This window comes from Paramormyrops kingsleyae, chromosome 10 (genome assembly GCF_048594095.1).
Source record: "Paramormyrops kingsleyae isolate MSU_618 chromosome 10, PKINGS_0.4, whole genome shotgun sequence".
Lineage (NCBI taxonomy): Eukaryota > Metazoa > Chordata > Actinopteri > Osteoglossiformes > Mormyridae > Paramormyrops > Paramormyrops kingsleyae.
Window position 1 is genome coordinate 30,739,075 of NC_132806.1, and position 17,976 is coordinate 30,757,050.

Here is a 17,976-nt window from a genome sequence, read left to right on the forward strand (position 1 = left end):
ACTGGAAGACTATTCTTGTTGGTTCAAGGAAGAAAAAAGAAAAGACAGGAAGGATACAAAATACAAAAAAAATAAGGTGAATGGAAATAAAAAAGAATATAAATAGAAACAATATAAAACGTAAATAAAATGCAGTGTGAAATTGAATATAAAAGGATTGTACAGAAAAAATTTGTATAAGGTAAAAATAAATAGAAAAATGACACAAAGTTGGTGTTTAAATAAATTAGGTGCTATGTTACAGGTATTCCTCTCCCTACAATTCAGTTTCAAAATAAATATGAAAATATTGCACGTTTCAGCAGTATAATTAAGAAAATATTGCACATGCTAATAGGGTGATGGAAAAAAGCGTCACAAAACCCCCTGCCTCGGATGCGGGGGCCACAGCGGCACCCACTGAACCACCACGTCACCTGAAACACACAACGGCAAACTGCAACATAATTGCAAAGGTGCAGTGGTGAAAGGAAAGCACAGGGGGCATTGACACAGTTTGTTTCTAACCAGCAACCATCTACAGAGGGAGGCACTGGGAATAGGGTGCCGGAGCTTTGATGAATAATCAAACACCTGTCAATCAAACTGATGCCCACAAATCTCAAGAGAAAATGCATAAGGAATAGAAAAGAGTTTTACTTCCCTGGGCAAAATATATCTGAGCTGAACTTCAGATCTTCTGAACTTAGAAACATAACAAACTAATGTAGAATTACCTAATGATATTCTTGAAAGTGTTAAGATTTTGTAGGAAGCAATTGATTTTCTCCCGAAATCAGTCTCTTTGAAAACCTACCAATGACTGAACATTATTCATATACTGAAGAGGCAGCGTGTTTCATTGTGAGACTATAGTATCCAGTTTCACTTCTTGACAAACAACTGAAACTCTTTTCTCGTTGTAGACGTTTCCAGCGTATATGTCCGTATTCGTACCGGCACCAGTCTCACATTGTTTGCATACTTTAAAGATGCACAAAGATGTCAGTTGCATATTTGAAATACTTGCTGATTTTCATTGACACCACCATAAACAAATACTTATAATATCGTCTCTGTCAAGATAGTATACTATGTCAATTTTCGTTATAACACCTCAGCTACTCTACTGGATAGTTTCAAAATGTATCAATTGAAAAAAAAAATAATGTGAGATTTTCTACTTTTATTGTAAAGGACATCTAAGCATCATTAACTACTTTTCTGTATATTCAGCTGATTCTTCAGCTAAGTATATTTATTTTTAGCATGTTTTTTTGTTTTTTAAATCAGTGCAGAGCAGCAGAGTGAACTCCTGCTTAACTGGCTCAGAGCATGAATAGAACAAAGGGCAATACAGAACCACAGTCATAAAACATTCAGCACACTGCAAGCTCTGCCCCTACTTTTACACAAATTGACAGTCGCACAACAAAGACGTCTGTAAGAACAGGAAGCCTGCATTTTTACGACAATTGCTGCTGCTGGTAGTCCACTATTCCTTTATTCCTTAGTCACATTCCATTGACTTCCAGTACAGTTACAAGTACTATATTAAATATATAGAGTACTGTGCAAATTTGTTCATATTTTCTCAGCAAAAAAAATACAATGTAACATTAGAATATATTCATAGTAACATTAACACACAGACACACACAAAAATTAGATCAAATATGACACATAGACTGCACATACACACAAGCTTGAGTCAGCTGTGTGTATGTGTGTGTATATGTGTGTTTGTACTGTGTGTGTACTGTGTGTGTATGTGTATGTATTTGTGTGTGTGTATGTGTGTGTACTGTGTGTGTATGTGTGTGTACTGTGTGTGTGTATGTATGTATGTGTGTGTACTGTGTGTGTACTGTATATATAACTATATATATATAGTTGAATATGGATATATTTACAGTACATCTGGACTGGTGATCTTCAGGTCATACTTTCACTAGCAAATGGATGTGGGTGGACAGCACACCGATTTCTATTGACCTGCATGCTCTTCAGTTCATACACATACATAAATTGTCTTTCATCCTGTCTACCCATGTTGAATTTAGAATGATCCCTAATCAGGTAATACTGCTCAATAAGAGTCACTTACGTACTAATTATTAGGCACCATCAGTTTGAGGTCAGCTCCTGGCAAAACAACAGGTTTTTTTTCCATATACTCCTTCTGTTTCATTGTTCTCTAATATGTCAGTAAAGATTTTTGGTCTTCTTAAAAATAAACTGCTCCACAAGCATAGTTGGCCTATATAAAACATGTATAATGTACCCAGTCCCAAACTTGTGTAAACTAAACAATAGCAAAAAATACAAAGTTTATATATTTGCAAAAATCTTTATTAAATTGCATGGTCCAAAAATATGAGAAAATTCACATCCAATTTGTTTCAAACGGGAAACAAAATGGAACAATTGCGTAATATTGGGGATGAGTGCAAACTCCAATGCTACCATTTCCCAAAAGATATAATTGCATGACTTCACTTACATGTTCCTTTTTGCACAATAAAAAAAAAATGAAGAAAAAAAAAATCAGCGTTCTAATATAGTGTAACTTATATACACTCGCCTAAAGGATTATTAGGAACACCTGTTCAATTTCTCATTAATGCAATTATCTAATCAACCAATCACATGGCAGTTGCTTCAATGCATTTAGGGGTGTGGTCCTGGTCAAGACAATCTCCTGAACTCCAAACTGAATGTCAGAATGGGAAAGAAAGGTGATTTAAGCAATTTTGAGCGTGGCATGGTTGTTGGTGCCAGACGGGCCGGTCTGAGTATTTCACAATCTGCTCAGTTACTGAGTTTCACGCACAACCATTTCTAGGGTTTACAAAGAATGGTGTGCAAAGGGAAAAACATCCAGTATGCGGCAGTCCTGTGGGCGAAAATGCCTTGTTGATGCTAGAGGTCAGAGGAGAATGGTCCGACTGATTCAAGCTGATAGAAGAGCAACTTTGACTGAAATAACCACTCGTTACAACCGAGGTATGCAGCAAAGCATTTGTGAAGCCACAACACACACAACCTTGAGGCGGATGGGCTACAACAGCAGAAGACCCCACCGGGTACCACTCATCTCTACTACAAATAGGAAAAAGAGGCTACAATTTGCACGAGCTCACCAAACTTGGAGAGTTGAAGACTGGAAAAATGTTGCCTGGTCTGATGAGTCTCGATTTCTGTTGAGACATTCAAATGGTAGAGTCAGAATTTGGCGTAAACAGAATGAGAACATGGATCCATCATGCCTTGTTACCACTGTGCAGGCTGGTGGTGGTGGTGTAATGGTGTGGGGGATGTTTTCTTGGCACACTTTAGGCCCCTTAGTGCCAATTGGGCATTGTTTAAATGCCACGGCCTACCTGAGCATTGTTTCTGACCATGTCCATCCCTTTATGACCACCATGTACCCATCCTCTGATGGCTACTTCCAGCAGGATAATGCACCATGTCACAAAGCTCGAATCATTTCAAATTGGTTTCTTGAACATGACAATGAGTTCACTGTACTAAAATGGCCCCAACAGTCACCAGATCTCAACCCAATAGAGCATCTTTGGGATGTGGTGGAACGGGAGCTTCGTGCCCTGGATGTGCATCCCACAAATCTCCATCAACTGCAAGATGCTATCCTATCAATATGGGCCAACATTTCTAAAGAATGCTTTCAGCACCTTGTTGAATCAATGCCACGTAGAATTAAGGCAGTTCTGAAGGCGAAAGGGGGTCAAACACCATATTAGTATGGTGTTCCTAATAATCCTTTAGGTGAGTGTATATGCGATTAGCTATAATCAAGAAGCATAGCATTTAAAAACTCTTGGCTCTTTCACTTGGTGAACGAGGGAGTTTATCTTACTTGATGGCTGAAGTCACATTCTGAATGGTTTAATCGTGGTTAATCTCTCTCTCGGATCTCTCTCTCTCTCTCGGATCTCTCTCTCTCTCTTGGATCTCTCTCTCTCTCTCAGATCTCTCTCTCTCTCTCGGATCTCTCTCTCTCTCTTTCTTCTACAGTTGCCCTTTCCCTCCTTTGCTGCCACATAGCCGCTACTTTGATTGCAGACACAGATTTTTGAAAATTGAGTTTCCCCTTGTGGGGACTGAGAAGGTTGTCCCCACAATGTCAAAATAACAACATTTTTAAACACATTGTGGGGACACTCATTCTCTTAATCGCAATTAATCACATGATTAATCGTATATTCAATCACGTTATACTTAAACTCCAGGAAAACAATTTATTGCTGGTCTGATACATTAAAATATTATCGAACTCATAAGGCAGCATTGTTAAAATAATTGTTCTAAAAACAATTAACATTCATGGTGTTTTTTTTTTCCTTCACCGTGTGCGATGAGTGCATTGGATTGCTTACTTATTCAGCCACAGTATAAAAGCAACTAAATGTATACAACTAAATGAATAATAAATAAAAACTGACAATAGACATGAGTTCAATAGCTACAATGACAACATTGCAATTCACATGAAGTAGTACAGAAATTGGTGGTCCAGAACCTAACAAAGCAAGCATGCTTCATTTGCCTTTCACACAAGTATACGGGGATGCTTCTCTTTGCTCGCTCCATCCTGCTCTCCACAGCTTGAAGATCACAGAGCAGGGTCAGCTAACATGCAACACCTCTGGAGCTGAAGGTTAAGGGTCTCGCTCAAGGGCCCATAGCCATGTGGCTATTCTGCAGAGGTCAGGGTTTGAACTGGCAAACCGCTGATCAGAGGCACATAGTCGTAGCCCACTGCGCCACTCGCCACTCGCCGCTCTCTGATTGGGTAGTCTGCTGCCGTGGAACTTCATACCAGAATCCATGGATGAGTAGGGTTTGCGGCCAGGTTGGGGTTCAAAGAAAATCATAATTTGATAGTGAGTTCTTTCTTTTAAACTAGGAATAAACTTTACAACCAGAAGAGATATGTAGTTAATATATGGTGACTGAATGTAATGTTGAAGTAAGTCTTTGGTTGCTGATTCTCACTGCCGCAATGGTGGCACACATGATTTAATCATCTATGTCTTAAAAGAAAACCTTATGCAAACAACCAAGGAAAACAATTAATCGGCTATAAACTTCTGAACAACAGCTCTGATATGCAACAAATTGTTTGCAAAAACTCACCTAGTGCAACTTTGTACTTAAACTGTAAGACAGATGGAATGTTTGTTAGATGAATGCATTGGATCAATGTGCAGAGAGATGAACTGTGGAGGAGCGTGAAAGAAACAGGTATAGGTTTTTGAAATATCAATTTTAATGCAAATCTGAAGTATAAAGGGATTGGTATTTTTGGCATTAATGCAAATTTATGGACGTGACACAGACTCATTAAAGAGATTGATATATACCGACCTCAATAGAAACACAATACAGAAAATTTTATTCTGAGCATCTCTGTTTAAATTAGAGAATAATAAAGAGATATAAGATAAATAGTTAATTTGCACAATTACAAGATGCAATGTAATTCTTTGATTACATTTAAGCATTGCATCTTTTCTGTCTTGCAGGTCCACATCCATCTTTCAAGTGATTCGATTTTCTGCTGAGGTAATGTCATGAGAATTAAGAAGAATTAAAACATCTCACTTCAGAGAGGTGCAAGGAAAGTAGTCCGTAAAAAGCATACTTGTTAAAGTGAAATTACTACAAGTACACCCACCACACACACACACCGCTTGTACACACACACAGAAAGAGAGAGAGAGAGAGAGAGAGAGAGAGAGAGAGATAGATAGATATATTTGTAATTATATTTTTGTGGGGACTCTCCATTAATTTCTATGGGGAAAACTCAGATTCCAGCATAATCACCTTAACCCCTACCCAGCCCTAACATTATCCATAAGTAACCAAACAGATTACGAGACTTTTGGCATTTTTATTTATTTATTTATTTTATTTAATTCACAGATTTTTAGAAAATTGATGTTAACCAAATGGGGACCTAAAAAATGTCCCAAAAACAAAGGAAGTTTCAGGTTTCAGCACACTTTGGGGACATGTTGGTACCCAAATATGATTTATGCATTGATTTATCAGATTGATGTTTATTTATTAGATGATTCCATCCAAAGCAACATAAATCTTTTTTTGTGAAAGCGGGTTCAGACAGTCCTAGGAGAAATTGGTGGGGGGGGGGGGTGCGGATCGGGGTTAGGGGCCTTGCTCAGGGGCACAACAGTGATTTCATTCAGTCAACTACAGAATTTGAACCCTTAATCTTCCACTCATGGGCACAAGAGCCACACATACATACACGTAAAGGAACCATAAAGAGTGAGTCACTAAAAAGTGAGTGATTGTGACATCAACTGAGGAATATTTAATTACTCATTGTGTGGGATAAACTGTTACAATTTGTGACAGAATCAAAGAGACCCGTATTGTTTGTTGCATGACTATTACATCATCAATTAATGTGCTGATTTTATGGAGGGAGGGCTCTGGTGTCAAAGATAAGGACAATTAGGTCCCTATCTCCTATTCCCCTCATCCTTTACACCTCTGCAATGTTTGATGTTTGTTGGATAATAACTGCAGGAACAAAAATGATGGAATTTGTAAAAAGTAAGCCAACAAAGTAATTTATGGAGCAGTTGTTATGATGGCATTATAATACGGCTTTAATAGGACCTTTTTTCACTGAATTCAAGCGAATCAGGGAAGCCATTTGCAGCCTTTCTAAAATATGGGGTGCTTGCTATTAAAGTCAGAGTCCTGCCCAGCTGGGTATCTTGTTTGCAGTGCCCACAATCAGTCTCTAAACGAGTTCACGTTTCATTATGCCCAGGCATTCTGCTAATTTTGCCTCTATGTACAATTGCATGGATTCTTTACATTGCAGCAATGCATCAAAAAGCCTTGATTTTAGCAGCCATTGTGACTTTAATTCAGCTTCTTAAAGATAATAACAGACAGAGAGCCCAGACTCTTAAAGTTGTAATGCTCCCACATCTCTTGCTTCTTTTTAATAGACTCAGACAACATTGGTATTTGAATAATAACACCAACAAAAACAATCCATTTAGGTAATGGGTTTCTATCTCAAAACAAATTTCTTCAATCTTAAAGGCTGTGGGAGTGTTTTAAAATATATGCTGATTTAATTTTATCCAAGTATAAAGTATCAAAAATATATATGCATGGGCGCCAGTGGAATAGACTATTGGTTGAATAATTTTCCAGCTTGCACAAGAACTGGTTCAACACAAGGTTGAAGCGTCAGGGGTATATCGCCGCTCCCCGTATCGTTTCTCATTCAAAACCATATAGCGATGCTTGGAAAAGCAAACATTAAAGGTGGCAAGTGCATTACAATAAATGTGAGACAAAATCAAGCAGATGCACAGCTTATATCAAATGATATCCTTCTCAGCGTGTGCTGAATTTGCACCCTCCTACAGGAGATTTATTTTGAAACGTTGAGATATGTGGTGTTCTCAGCCTGAAATGTGTACTCTATTCAAGAATATAAGTATTAATACAACAAGACCTTTCTGTATATTTGAAACCCACCCATCTCCTGGCCACTTAACCAGGACTGGGTCATACGGTGGCCCGGAGTCTATGCCAGGCAGGAAAGAGCGTAAGGAATGGGTAAATCCCAAACAGGACGCCAGTCTGTCACAGAATACACAGTCACACACAATCTCACGCTAACAAAACCTTCCTGCACGAGAAGCTTTTCTGCATTTTTTCAAGGCTTCTCATTAGGAGGAAAAAGGATGTGTCTCAGATCCCTTTGGGCCTAATGTTCTGTGTTCAGTAAACATTATTTCTGCTTCCTCTGTTGATGGATCATTTAAATAACTGACAAAGTTTCTATTGTTAAAAACACTCCAAAATAGGTTTTCTTTTCCCTATTATTTAGTTTATTTCATATGTACGCGGAAATAGGAAGTAAGCCAATGTCTACCAAAGAATTAAAAAAAAAAACAAGATCACTATACTAGACACTACAGAGTGCTTTACATCGTGCAATAAAATATCAATGAACCATCTGTTTTCAACCTGTCTTTTAAGAAAGAATATGTCACCTTGGAGTTCAATTTGGAAAATAATTTCCACTTTATGACGCAAGCCCGCCATGCTTCTGTGAGTGAATATTATTATGGTAATGTCAACCAATTTGCTGGCTAGGGGCAGCATACTCACTTTCACTACGTGACCCTGAGCTTTAAGAAGAACTGTGGTAATCCATTCTAACAGCATAATTCAGCTGCGTGCTGGTCCTGCTGTAGTATGTATTAACACAGTAAACTGTGTGGGAAGCATCACCAGGAACACTAATCCGCTTAAGTCATACTGAATTTTACACACCTTACATACTTGCTCTCGAAGTTTGTTGACTTTACAAAAAATGCCTTTGCATCCACGTTAGACACAGTAAAATAATAAACCTTTCTGTAACTTTACTGACGCACATCCATGAGCAATATAATGTGTTTTTTTTTTCCCAATGATTTTAATGAGTATATTCCTTTAAACTAAGAAGTGCCAGATGTGTAAAATGTCCAGTAAAATGACAAGGAAAACAGTGAGCTTATGGTGGAAATAAAGTGTGACAGGATGCTACTATTACAAGTGCCATTACACAGCCATTTAGAATGAAGATCAGTCTGCTCTGCCCCCTTCATCATCGTCGTTTGGTACATTCCATACATTACATTAAGAACAGTTCCCATCCGAACTACTTATCAGATTCATTTAAATGAATCATACAATGGTCTGCCTGCAAAAACTGTACTTTTTTTCTTTGATGAATCAAATTTAGCAGTTAAGAAGTGCTGCTGAACTACATTTCGTTTAGTTTAGCCAAAAATATGGTTCATAAACTAAATAAATCATTACTGTGATCATGTATGCCCAGTCAGGCATTATTTTTTGCTACTTTAATTATTATTATTATTATTATTATTATTATTATTATACTCCTGGCTCCCCTGCATAGATGGATGGATGCTTTTGCTATTTACTTTAAAGATTCCAGGCAATTAAAAGGATGTTCATCACTCTTTCACCGCCTAAAACCTAAACACTCAAAACACTCATCCCTTTGTTTCCAGAGAAATCTCTCATCCTTAGCCTCTTGATCTTCCATAAAGGATTTTTTCAGATTGGTTGTAGGTTCACTGGCTTGTCAGACCATCTAATACAGGGGTCAGCAACATGGTGCCCGCGGGCACCAGGATGCCCCCAAGGACCACGTGAGTCGCCCGCGGACCTGTTCTAAAAATAGCACAACTTACCAGTGAGCAGCGTCTAAAATTTAATTTGATCCTGTTGCTATTCTTCTTTAATCACATTTGCATTTATATAGATTTGAAAATGACAATATCTAAAAAAAAAAAAACATTTAAAACATGTTTATTATACATGAAGTTTCATAAAATCATACACGTGATCAGTGTCTTCATTAATCATAAATAATAATATATAACTAAAGGTAAACTGAGCAAACTTGTTATTTAAGAAGAGTGTATCAAACTGGTAGCCCTTCGTATGGCTCAGTCCCCGTGATGTAGCTCTCAGTTTCAAAAAGGTTGGTGACCCCTGATCTAATAGAACCCTGCAGTTCCACTTTCATTTAGCTTCTGCTCTTTCTCCAAAGTTATAGATATGATATAAATACTATGCACTGTTCATTATGAAAGATGGAACATGTCAACCTTCAAAATAAGGCAATGAAATATGATCATACTTACTAACAGATTACTTTAGATGTTATAGGCTGCACTGTATTTCAAAAGTGTGAAATTTGTGTAGCACATATTTGTCAATGCCAATTATAGCACGAGAGATGTCTTCATGCAGTGACCTTCTGAACCATTTTTTTGAGAATAAATGAATAAATGTTTTGAAAAGGAGTCGGACATGAGGTACAATGTAGTTCTTGTTCTTTGAAAGCAAACTTCTGTTTTTTCTGCCTATCCTTGTTGAATATTGAAAATAATACAACACAGAGAAAGAGAGAGAGAGAGATTTGTAATTTGTGATCTTTGTGGGGACTATCCATTAATTTCTATGGGAATAACTCTAAACACGGCGACCTTAACCCCTACCAGCCCTAACCTTAATCATAGGTAAACAAACAAAAATACGAGACCTTTGTCATTTTTTATTGCATTCACAGGTTTTTTTTAATGGGGAATGAAAAAATATGTCCACACAAGGTAAAAATAATAGTTTTTGTCAAACCATTTAGACAGATACAAGAGTTACAAATGTAAATTAAGTATATTTCTGTTAAACCAGTAAGGTTTATTTTTATCCAAGCAAAACCTATGTACATTTCTCCTCATCAGTTATATATAGTACAACTGCAACATATATATTTTATTCTATCCAGTTCCAAATTTGACTAGATTTGGGAAATAAAACATAATTTATATTTGCGTTGGAAAAAAATCTCTAGAAACGTTTATATTTTCAACTAAAATGAGTCATTCGGACATCCCCAAAACCCGCTTCAGTGCTTGCGATCTTGAGAACACTCCATTCCGGTCCTGGGCGCGCAATCCACGCCGGGTTTTACTTCTCCGCTAGCTTTACCTCTCCTCCTAGGTCTCCAGTCCTGCATTGCTGTGCAAGCAGATGTTCCTTTACTAAAATTTGTTCGCAAGAAATTTGTATCGGGGAAGGTGGTGTATCACAACCAGGACAATACTGAAGACATCGGGAGAATCAGACTTCTATCCTTCCTCGGTGGGCGAAGCGGAAAACCAGTCCAAATAAATATAAATAGATAAAATAAATATATATTTATATATAGAGAGAGAGAGAGAATCAAGCAGTTAGCGCAGCAACCATTATTTACCACACCTGTGATGCGCTGTTTCTGAGCAACGAAGACGCACAGCGGGGATCCCGATGGGCAAAGTCCTGGCCGAGGCTGTTTATTGAAAGATCACATTGACGGGGAGGCGCTGGCAGGAGAAGCAAGAGCTGCGCTCCGGACATACCGAACAAACAGGCTACTTTCAAATTTGTTGACCTCCTCCTTTGTTGAAACTTCACCGTGATAATTACCATGCTGTTACATCTGGCTCCCTTTGTCGTCGTGAGGTCCGGAGTAATGCTGGTGGGGAGCCTGCTTCTTTTCGCAAGATTTACCTGCATTGGTAAGTTATTCATTTTCTTTATGTCAGCGGATCAGATTCGTAGTAGGCGACGGATTCCTGCTTTATCGAATGCATGTATTTCAATAATATACTGTGAGGTATCTGAGATGCTGGTGTTTCCCGTTGTATTTACCAGGCACTGAGAGTTGCCTCGCGTTTATGAAAGTGGCGTTAGTTTTATAAATGATTTGATGAGAATGATTTCATTGATGCAGCCGAGCACCATCTAATATTGACAGTCTCAGTTAAATGTGCTGTATTCTCGATTTGTTTTGTACCCCGTCTTTACATAAACCTAAGATTTAAGTAGAGACGACAGGAGCTGTTGAGTCTTTAATGCTTTGCAATGGTTGATTGAATTTTTACAGAAAATCTTTGTGCATTTGCTTGTAGGTAGCACATGGATTAACAGAGGATTTTTCCAGTCTGCATGTTTAATACAGCCGTGTCGCTGAAGTTCTCACAAGAAAAAAAATACTTGTTATGCCTTAGAAGAAAATAACGGATAAGTCTGGGAAATCAAACTTACATATTTAAACGCAATGTCTTTAAGACGGTGGCATCGCGGCTGCGCGAGGGGGTGAAAATCTGCAAAACGTCCGCGTTTCTCGCGCACCGGTGACTTGATGATGCGCCTTTGAAGAAATTCGGTGTTTGTCAGCGACGGAAAGCGAAGGCGTCTAACAGCGTGTCGCCCTCCGTCATGCCGTCCTGCTGCATTTGCAGTATTTCTGACAGCCGCACCAGTCGTGCTCTGAAGTAGCAGCAGAGCTGCTTTTCAGGACATAAGATTACAAGCCCGTGTGCGCAGAAGTGATACCATGCATAAGCAATCAAAGTGTCTAAAGCGAGTTAAAAGGACGGTCGCTGTATGACAAGCTCCTATGTTTACGGTGATTTTTTTCCATGCTAAACTATAACTGATTGCTCGCGTAATTTCTGTACCCAGATCAGCTATAAGACACTGCATGTGTAAAAGAAAAACCTAATTGAGATCGCAGCGCTATTACTACCCCACCTATAATGTGCAGTGAATAACTAGTCACACAGTAAGTAAACATCAAAACAGCTGGACTTTCTTCTTTGCTTCTGTATTTGTAATTAGGAGCGTAAAGCAGAGCCGTAAAGTAAACTTTTTAAATGAAGGAATTATTGGGTGTTTTCTATTTGTCAAACAAGCCTCTCTTAGAGACTGTTTTAATTAATTACTCCCGGCAATGACGGCTTTATCAACTCAATTCAGCACTGTGTGCTAAAATGTTGTAGAGCCACTATTCCCTTTGTTTTGAAGCTTACATTACCTCTGCAGAAATGCCGGAGAATGGAACGTTTGTATGTCCGTAAAACAAAAAAAGCACAGAAACGGTAATGTACAAAGTAACGCTAGTTTCCTAAACAAAAACCACCTCCTAGAAGTATATTTTCAGAACAAGCTTTTATTATTATTAATTTAATAATAATAAAATGCAATAATAAGAATAATAGTTATTATTTGTTGTTATTAAGACCTTATCTTGTGCGATAGCTTGGATTTGCAAGTGTTTATATAAGGGAAAAAAATCAGCTTTTGTTCTGTTAATTTGAAATCACAGATAAGTCCATTCACAGTGAGGGGCTGTGAATTTATAGAGGAAGTGATGTGTGAATGGTATCATAGCCTTCATATGGAGTATTTCTGCATACATTCCAGTCCCTTTCTGATCTTGTTAATATACCACAGACAGCACATTATTGTGATGAGCTTATCAATGTTATGCCTTGTAAAAAGGATTATTTACTATTTTAGCATTCAGTGTTATTTTCACATCAATACCATAAAGACATCAGCTAGATCCCTGCCATAGACTTCAGACTATCAAATGCTTATATATTGCTGGGAATTCTGCTGTGGAAAGTCCCAGCTTGTGTTTTTGTCAGGCAAAGAAACCAAATGTTGCTCCTATCTTGCTAAAACGAGCTGAACAAACCATGCAGAATTATTCCTGAAATGTGAGTGAGCTGCCTGATGGAATACTGAAAAGTGTATAGGGGAAATCACACTGGGAGCCTGCTGGCCAATGGCCAGTCAGATTTATTATTGCATAAAGGCTGCATTGCTCTGCATCATGTTAGTGTATATATATGTCTTTTATATTTTTAAGCTGTTTGTTATTATGGACACACTAACTAGGTAAGGTAATTGTGATAATTGTGAGTGCTACAGAACTGGGAGCAGGTAATACAGGGGGTAGAAGGGCTTTTGTGATCATTTATGAATGAATACTAAATTGTTATGATATAGTAAACAGCCTTGCTCCAGGAATGCTGTCTTTCAATGAATTCCCGGTACTTTTATATGGCATGTTGCAGTGTTGCACAAAAGGTGGATCTCAACTGTGAGATGAGGAACCTTAAAAAACCAGTCAGTGCAATAAACAGCCTCTGACAAACATAGGAAGTAATTAATCTATTAAATATGGGTTGGTTTTAGTTTTCCATAAAATCGATTGATTTTACCATTCCCCCTCAGCGATAAGTGAAGCAGTATCCATTGATTAAATATGAATATATAGCAGTTTTGTGTTTGCAATCACATATCATTGTTTTGATTTTTTTTTTTTGGAATTATTAAATGTCAGATTAACAGTTGTGAGTATAATGGCAAGTATTAGTGTATTCGCTGTGAGATATAATGCAAATAATTAGAATTTGCAACCACTTCCTGAATACATGGGTCTAAATGTATATTAGAATAAGATTTAAGAAGTATTTCCTTTCTGTATGAGGTTGAGACCAACTAAACTGGAAGCATAATCCTTATCCCACGCATAATGAGAATTGCTGACAAAGCACCCATAAACATCAAAGCCTTTGCACGTGACGTTGGATAGCAATTCAGTGGAAAAATGAAGACTTAAGGTAATCCTGTCATTGTACATTACAGCATATGGCAGCTGTGTTGAAACTTTGGGACATTTTCCTTTCCTCCATGTTTTGGGAATCGCTGAGGACTGAACATGAAGAAGCTTTCGCCTTCAGACGGAAATAAAGACCGTAGAGTGTTTCTATATCCGTGCTTCTGAAGAATGCACCTTTTTGTATCTGTGTAAAATAATTAATACCATGGACCGAAAGGACAGCCTCGAATCATCTTTGTGCTAGATAATTATAGCGCCAGTAAATGCTGCTTTTGTTTTTAAACAATTTTTGGGGCTTGATTAAGAGTTTGGAGCTGAAAATGCTGGAAAGCAGATGGTGTAGAAGAAGATCGAGAAGAGTAAACTCTGTATGCATCCTCAGTGTGAGCTGCACATGGGGGAGAAAGGGTTAAGTTATGAGGGTTGCTTATACTTTTTTTTTCCTGAAGGATATAATCTATATGGGAAAGAAAAGAAGGTATATAGAAGAATGGTACAGTAGGCCTGCAGCTTTGGGACACGATTTTTCTGAGATTTACTTCTGATTATTATACCCTGGGACCAAACAGATTTTTTTTTTTGTCTTTTTTTTGCATCACTGAATCGTGAAAGATTAATATAGGCAAAAGAGAAACCGGAATTAGCATAAATTATTGTTATGAAACGAAACTGAAATTCGTCTCCCAGGTGAAAGAGTTTGCTGTAGATGTCTTATAAGAAACACACACAACACAGAGAAAGGCAACATGGGGGCTCGCTGTCTCGCACCTCCAGGGTTGGGATTTGCATGCTGTCGCTCTCCGTGTGTGAGGAGTTTGCGTGTTCTCCCCGTGTCACACAGATTTCCTTCGGGTAATCAGGTTCCCTCCCGCTAACCAACCTCTCAATTGCCATCAGCCTGTGGTCATGAGTGTGAATGTATGTCCCCTGTGATGCAGTCTCACCCCGTCCAGCGTGTCAAGCCTGTGTCCCGTGCACCTCCCCCAAGTGCCCCCACCCCCCACATCCCTGACCAGGACAAGTGGTTGGAAGATGGGTCACTGGATTTGCAAATGAAGTGAACCCCCCCCCCCAAAAAATAAAAAAATAAAAAATGTAGTTCCTCTTGTTGTAAGCAATGACTTCATATTCTGCATGCAGGAATCAAATTTTACATAAAATTATTTCCTTTTCTTACCTTCAGTAGCAACTCAATGAATTTACATGATATATAAGGCAGGAAAAACCAGTAAGCAATGGGGAATTGCATATCAGGGTAAAAATGGGAAAAATTAAGAGGAAAAATGGCAGATTTCTCTGGCGATCAAGCTGTGATTTCGGGTTTTGTTGTGCGTTTTGAATCGGAATGGCAGACTGATGGAGATCGGTGATTACCACTTTCAGGCATGTAATTTACCATTTTCGTGCATTAGGGTCTTATTGTCTTTGCGTGAATTAGCCACAAATATACATTCTTTCCAAAGAAAAAAGATTTTTTACCACATTTTTTTTCACCTGCATGAAATACTACACAATAAATAAGGGTAACTCGTGCTGCAGGTCAGGTGAAAAACAATGCAAAATGCATTCCTCAGTACTTCATATGCCTGTTTTCTTCCTTCTCCGAGTAATGGTACTGGGAATGAGGGGGCAGAGAGGTGGCTGAGAGGATCAGCTGGCTGTCTGGTTTTCCTCAGCAGGCCAAAAAGAGCTTTGCTGCACACAGAGTCTGTTACAAAGTCCACCTCCTTTCCCCCGTGTGTCTGCCTTGAGAGCACTGAACGCCTCCAGTATTAATTTTTCCTATTCGGGTGAAAACGCTGCCGATTATTGGGGCAGCGCGCCTAAAGGCGGCATAGTGGGACTTGCACCGAAGTCCTGCGGCTGGCCACCATGGAGAAGCTGCACTTTTTAATAGCTGCCCCTTCTGTGACGCTACATTCACGCAATTCCTGCAGCAACGGGACTGTCAACTTGAGGCGCAAAATAGGATTTTTTTGGATTCCAACGGCATGGGAGACTAGAATTTGCTTGAAATGGGATGATAGGACATGGATGGGTATTTATGGATATGTGTTTCTGCATCTCCTACAACAGCAGCTGCCACTGATCTGGAAGTATATTTAACTATTACCACTAGGGGGAACTATTCTGTATCTAACTACAAGGTGTTGATTCCTGATTAGAATTTCGGACAGACAAAAAAATCTGGCACTAGGCTGAGAAAATGGGTTCATGTACAAAACATTTTTAATTTTGTGGAAACAAGAAATATGGCCACATTGTGAACCCATTCACAATATTATTTGTCCAAGCTTTGTGTGTGTGTGTGTGTGTGTGTGTGAGAGAGAGAGAGAGTGTGTGTGTGTGTGTGTGTGTGAGCGAGCAGGTTTACCTATCCTTATGGGGACATAATGTCCCCATAACGTGATAAATATCTGTTTTTTTCCCTTATGGCGACCGGTTTCCTATATTTTATAAAAATCGGTGACTGCTATGAAAAAACTAAAAATGCAAAAACTGTGCGTGCGTGAGTGTGTGAGTGTGTGTGGCAGCCTGGCACAACAAATGACTACTAATTACTAAGAATAGTTTGCATTTCATCTGGGTATATCAAAAAAACCCATCCAGCAGCAGATTAAATGCCACAAGTTAAGTCAGGTGCTGATAAGGCTGAATGTGTAGTGTTGAAACAAAGGTTGTAATGGTTCTCTTCAAGGGATGTTGTTGACAGGAAGAGGGTGACGCACGCTGACCTTCACTCATTATGTTTGTGCACCCGATCTCTAAAGCTCAAGGCAAGCAATTCAATCAAGTCAACATGCTTTGGCATTTAGTGACCACCTACCCCAGACAATGGCAAACAAATGAGGGGAATGCAAAATGGGCTCTCAGCTTTGGGAAAGAAAAAAAACCCTCTTGCTACTATTTAGGCTTCATCAGTTGGCACTCAGATATTGGGGAGACTGAACACAAAACAGGTCTTTTGTGTTGATTTTCATTGTGGCGTGATTTACATAAAGACACTGAATGTGGTACAACCTCTGCAAAGTCTGTCACTGATAGGCAGAATCCAATCTTATATTTTCAGTCATGATTACTGTACAAGAATTACTTTGTACCACTCTTTGTTTGGTTATAAAGGCCTGAGAAGAGATCATCTGCATGTTGAGCAGTGCATTTACACTGTTATTTAATAGTTTCTATTAGAGGAAAAGCAAATTGTTTAATTAAAGGCTATTTTAATGATATGTCAAACAATTAAACTTTTGTTTAAAAAAAGTTCAGTAGTAATTGTTTGGCCAATTTGTTGCTTCAGCAGTGCTTATTATGAAGTCAAGGTCATTGTGCATTTCTGTAACTGGCATGGAATAAGAATCAGAGGAAATTCCTTGTAAGGAGCTGGTTCCGCTTGGGCGTGTACCCATGGCATGCAGTGCATGGCATTGCTATGCCTATGTGTCTGTATGAATATTATTAACAAATGCAAACAGCAGCCCTAAATGGTTTTAGGTTGATGAAATTGTATTATGTAGCACTTCTATTCACTTTGCTTTCTAAATTATTTTTGGAATATTAGTTTATAGTGCATTGTTATATAAAAAAAGAATTTGAAAAAAACAATAAAACGTAATACTTATATGTATTCATACTTAAAATGTGTAAAATGTAATCATACGTGTAAACTTATTTTTAAAAATCAGCATTATGTGTTACATATAGGGTCCTTTTTTGACTTTGTTGACATTTATGATTTAATAATAAACAGAATTTTAAAGCGATGTTATTCAGTCCACTTCATTTTTCCAAATATAATTTCCCCAATGTCTAACAAATATTTGACAAGAACCACATCACGGGCAGACATAATGACAATGAAAGACACGGGGAAATTGAAGAAAACAGCCTTAAGGCAAAAAAGGGGGAAAACGACTCCTCTGTGTGTGTGTGTGTGTGTG

The 17,976-nt window shown here is 38.3% G+C and overlaps 1 protein-coding gene across 2 annotated transcripts in view; it reads left to right on the forward strand.

The window, feature by feature from the left end:
- Nucleotides 1–11,013: 11,013 nt before the first annotated feature.
- unc5a (unc-5 netrin receptor A) overlaps nt 11,014–17,976 on the forward strand; it is a 200,104-nt gene continuing 193,141 nt past the window's right edge. For both annotated transcript variants that reach the window (XM_023834611.2, XM_023834612.2), the window contains exon 1: nt 11,014–11,141. In XM_023834611.2, the coding sequence (XP_023690379.1) occupies nt 11,051–11,141 (91 nt within the window). In that variant the 5' untranslated portion in view covers nt 11,014–11,050. The remainder of the gene's footprint in view (nt 11,142–17,976) is intronic.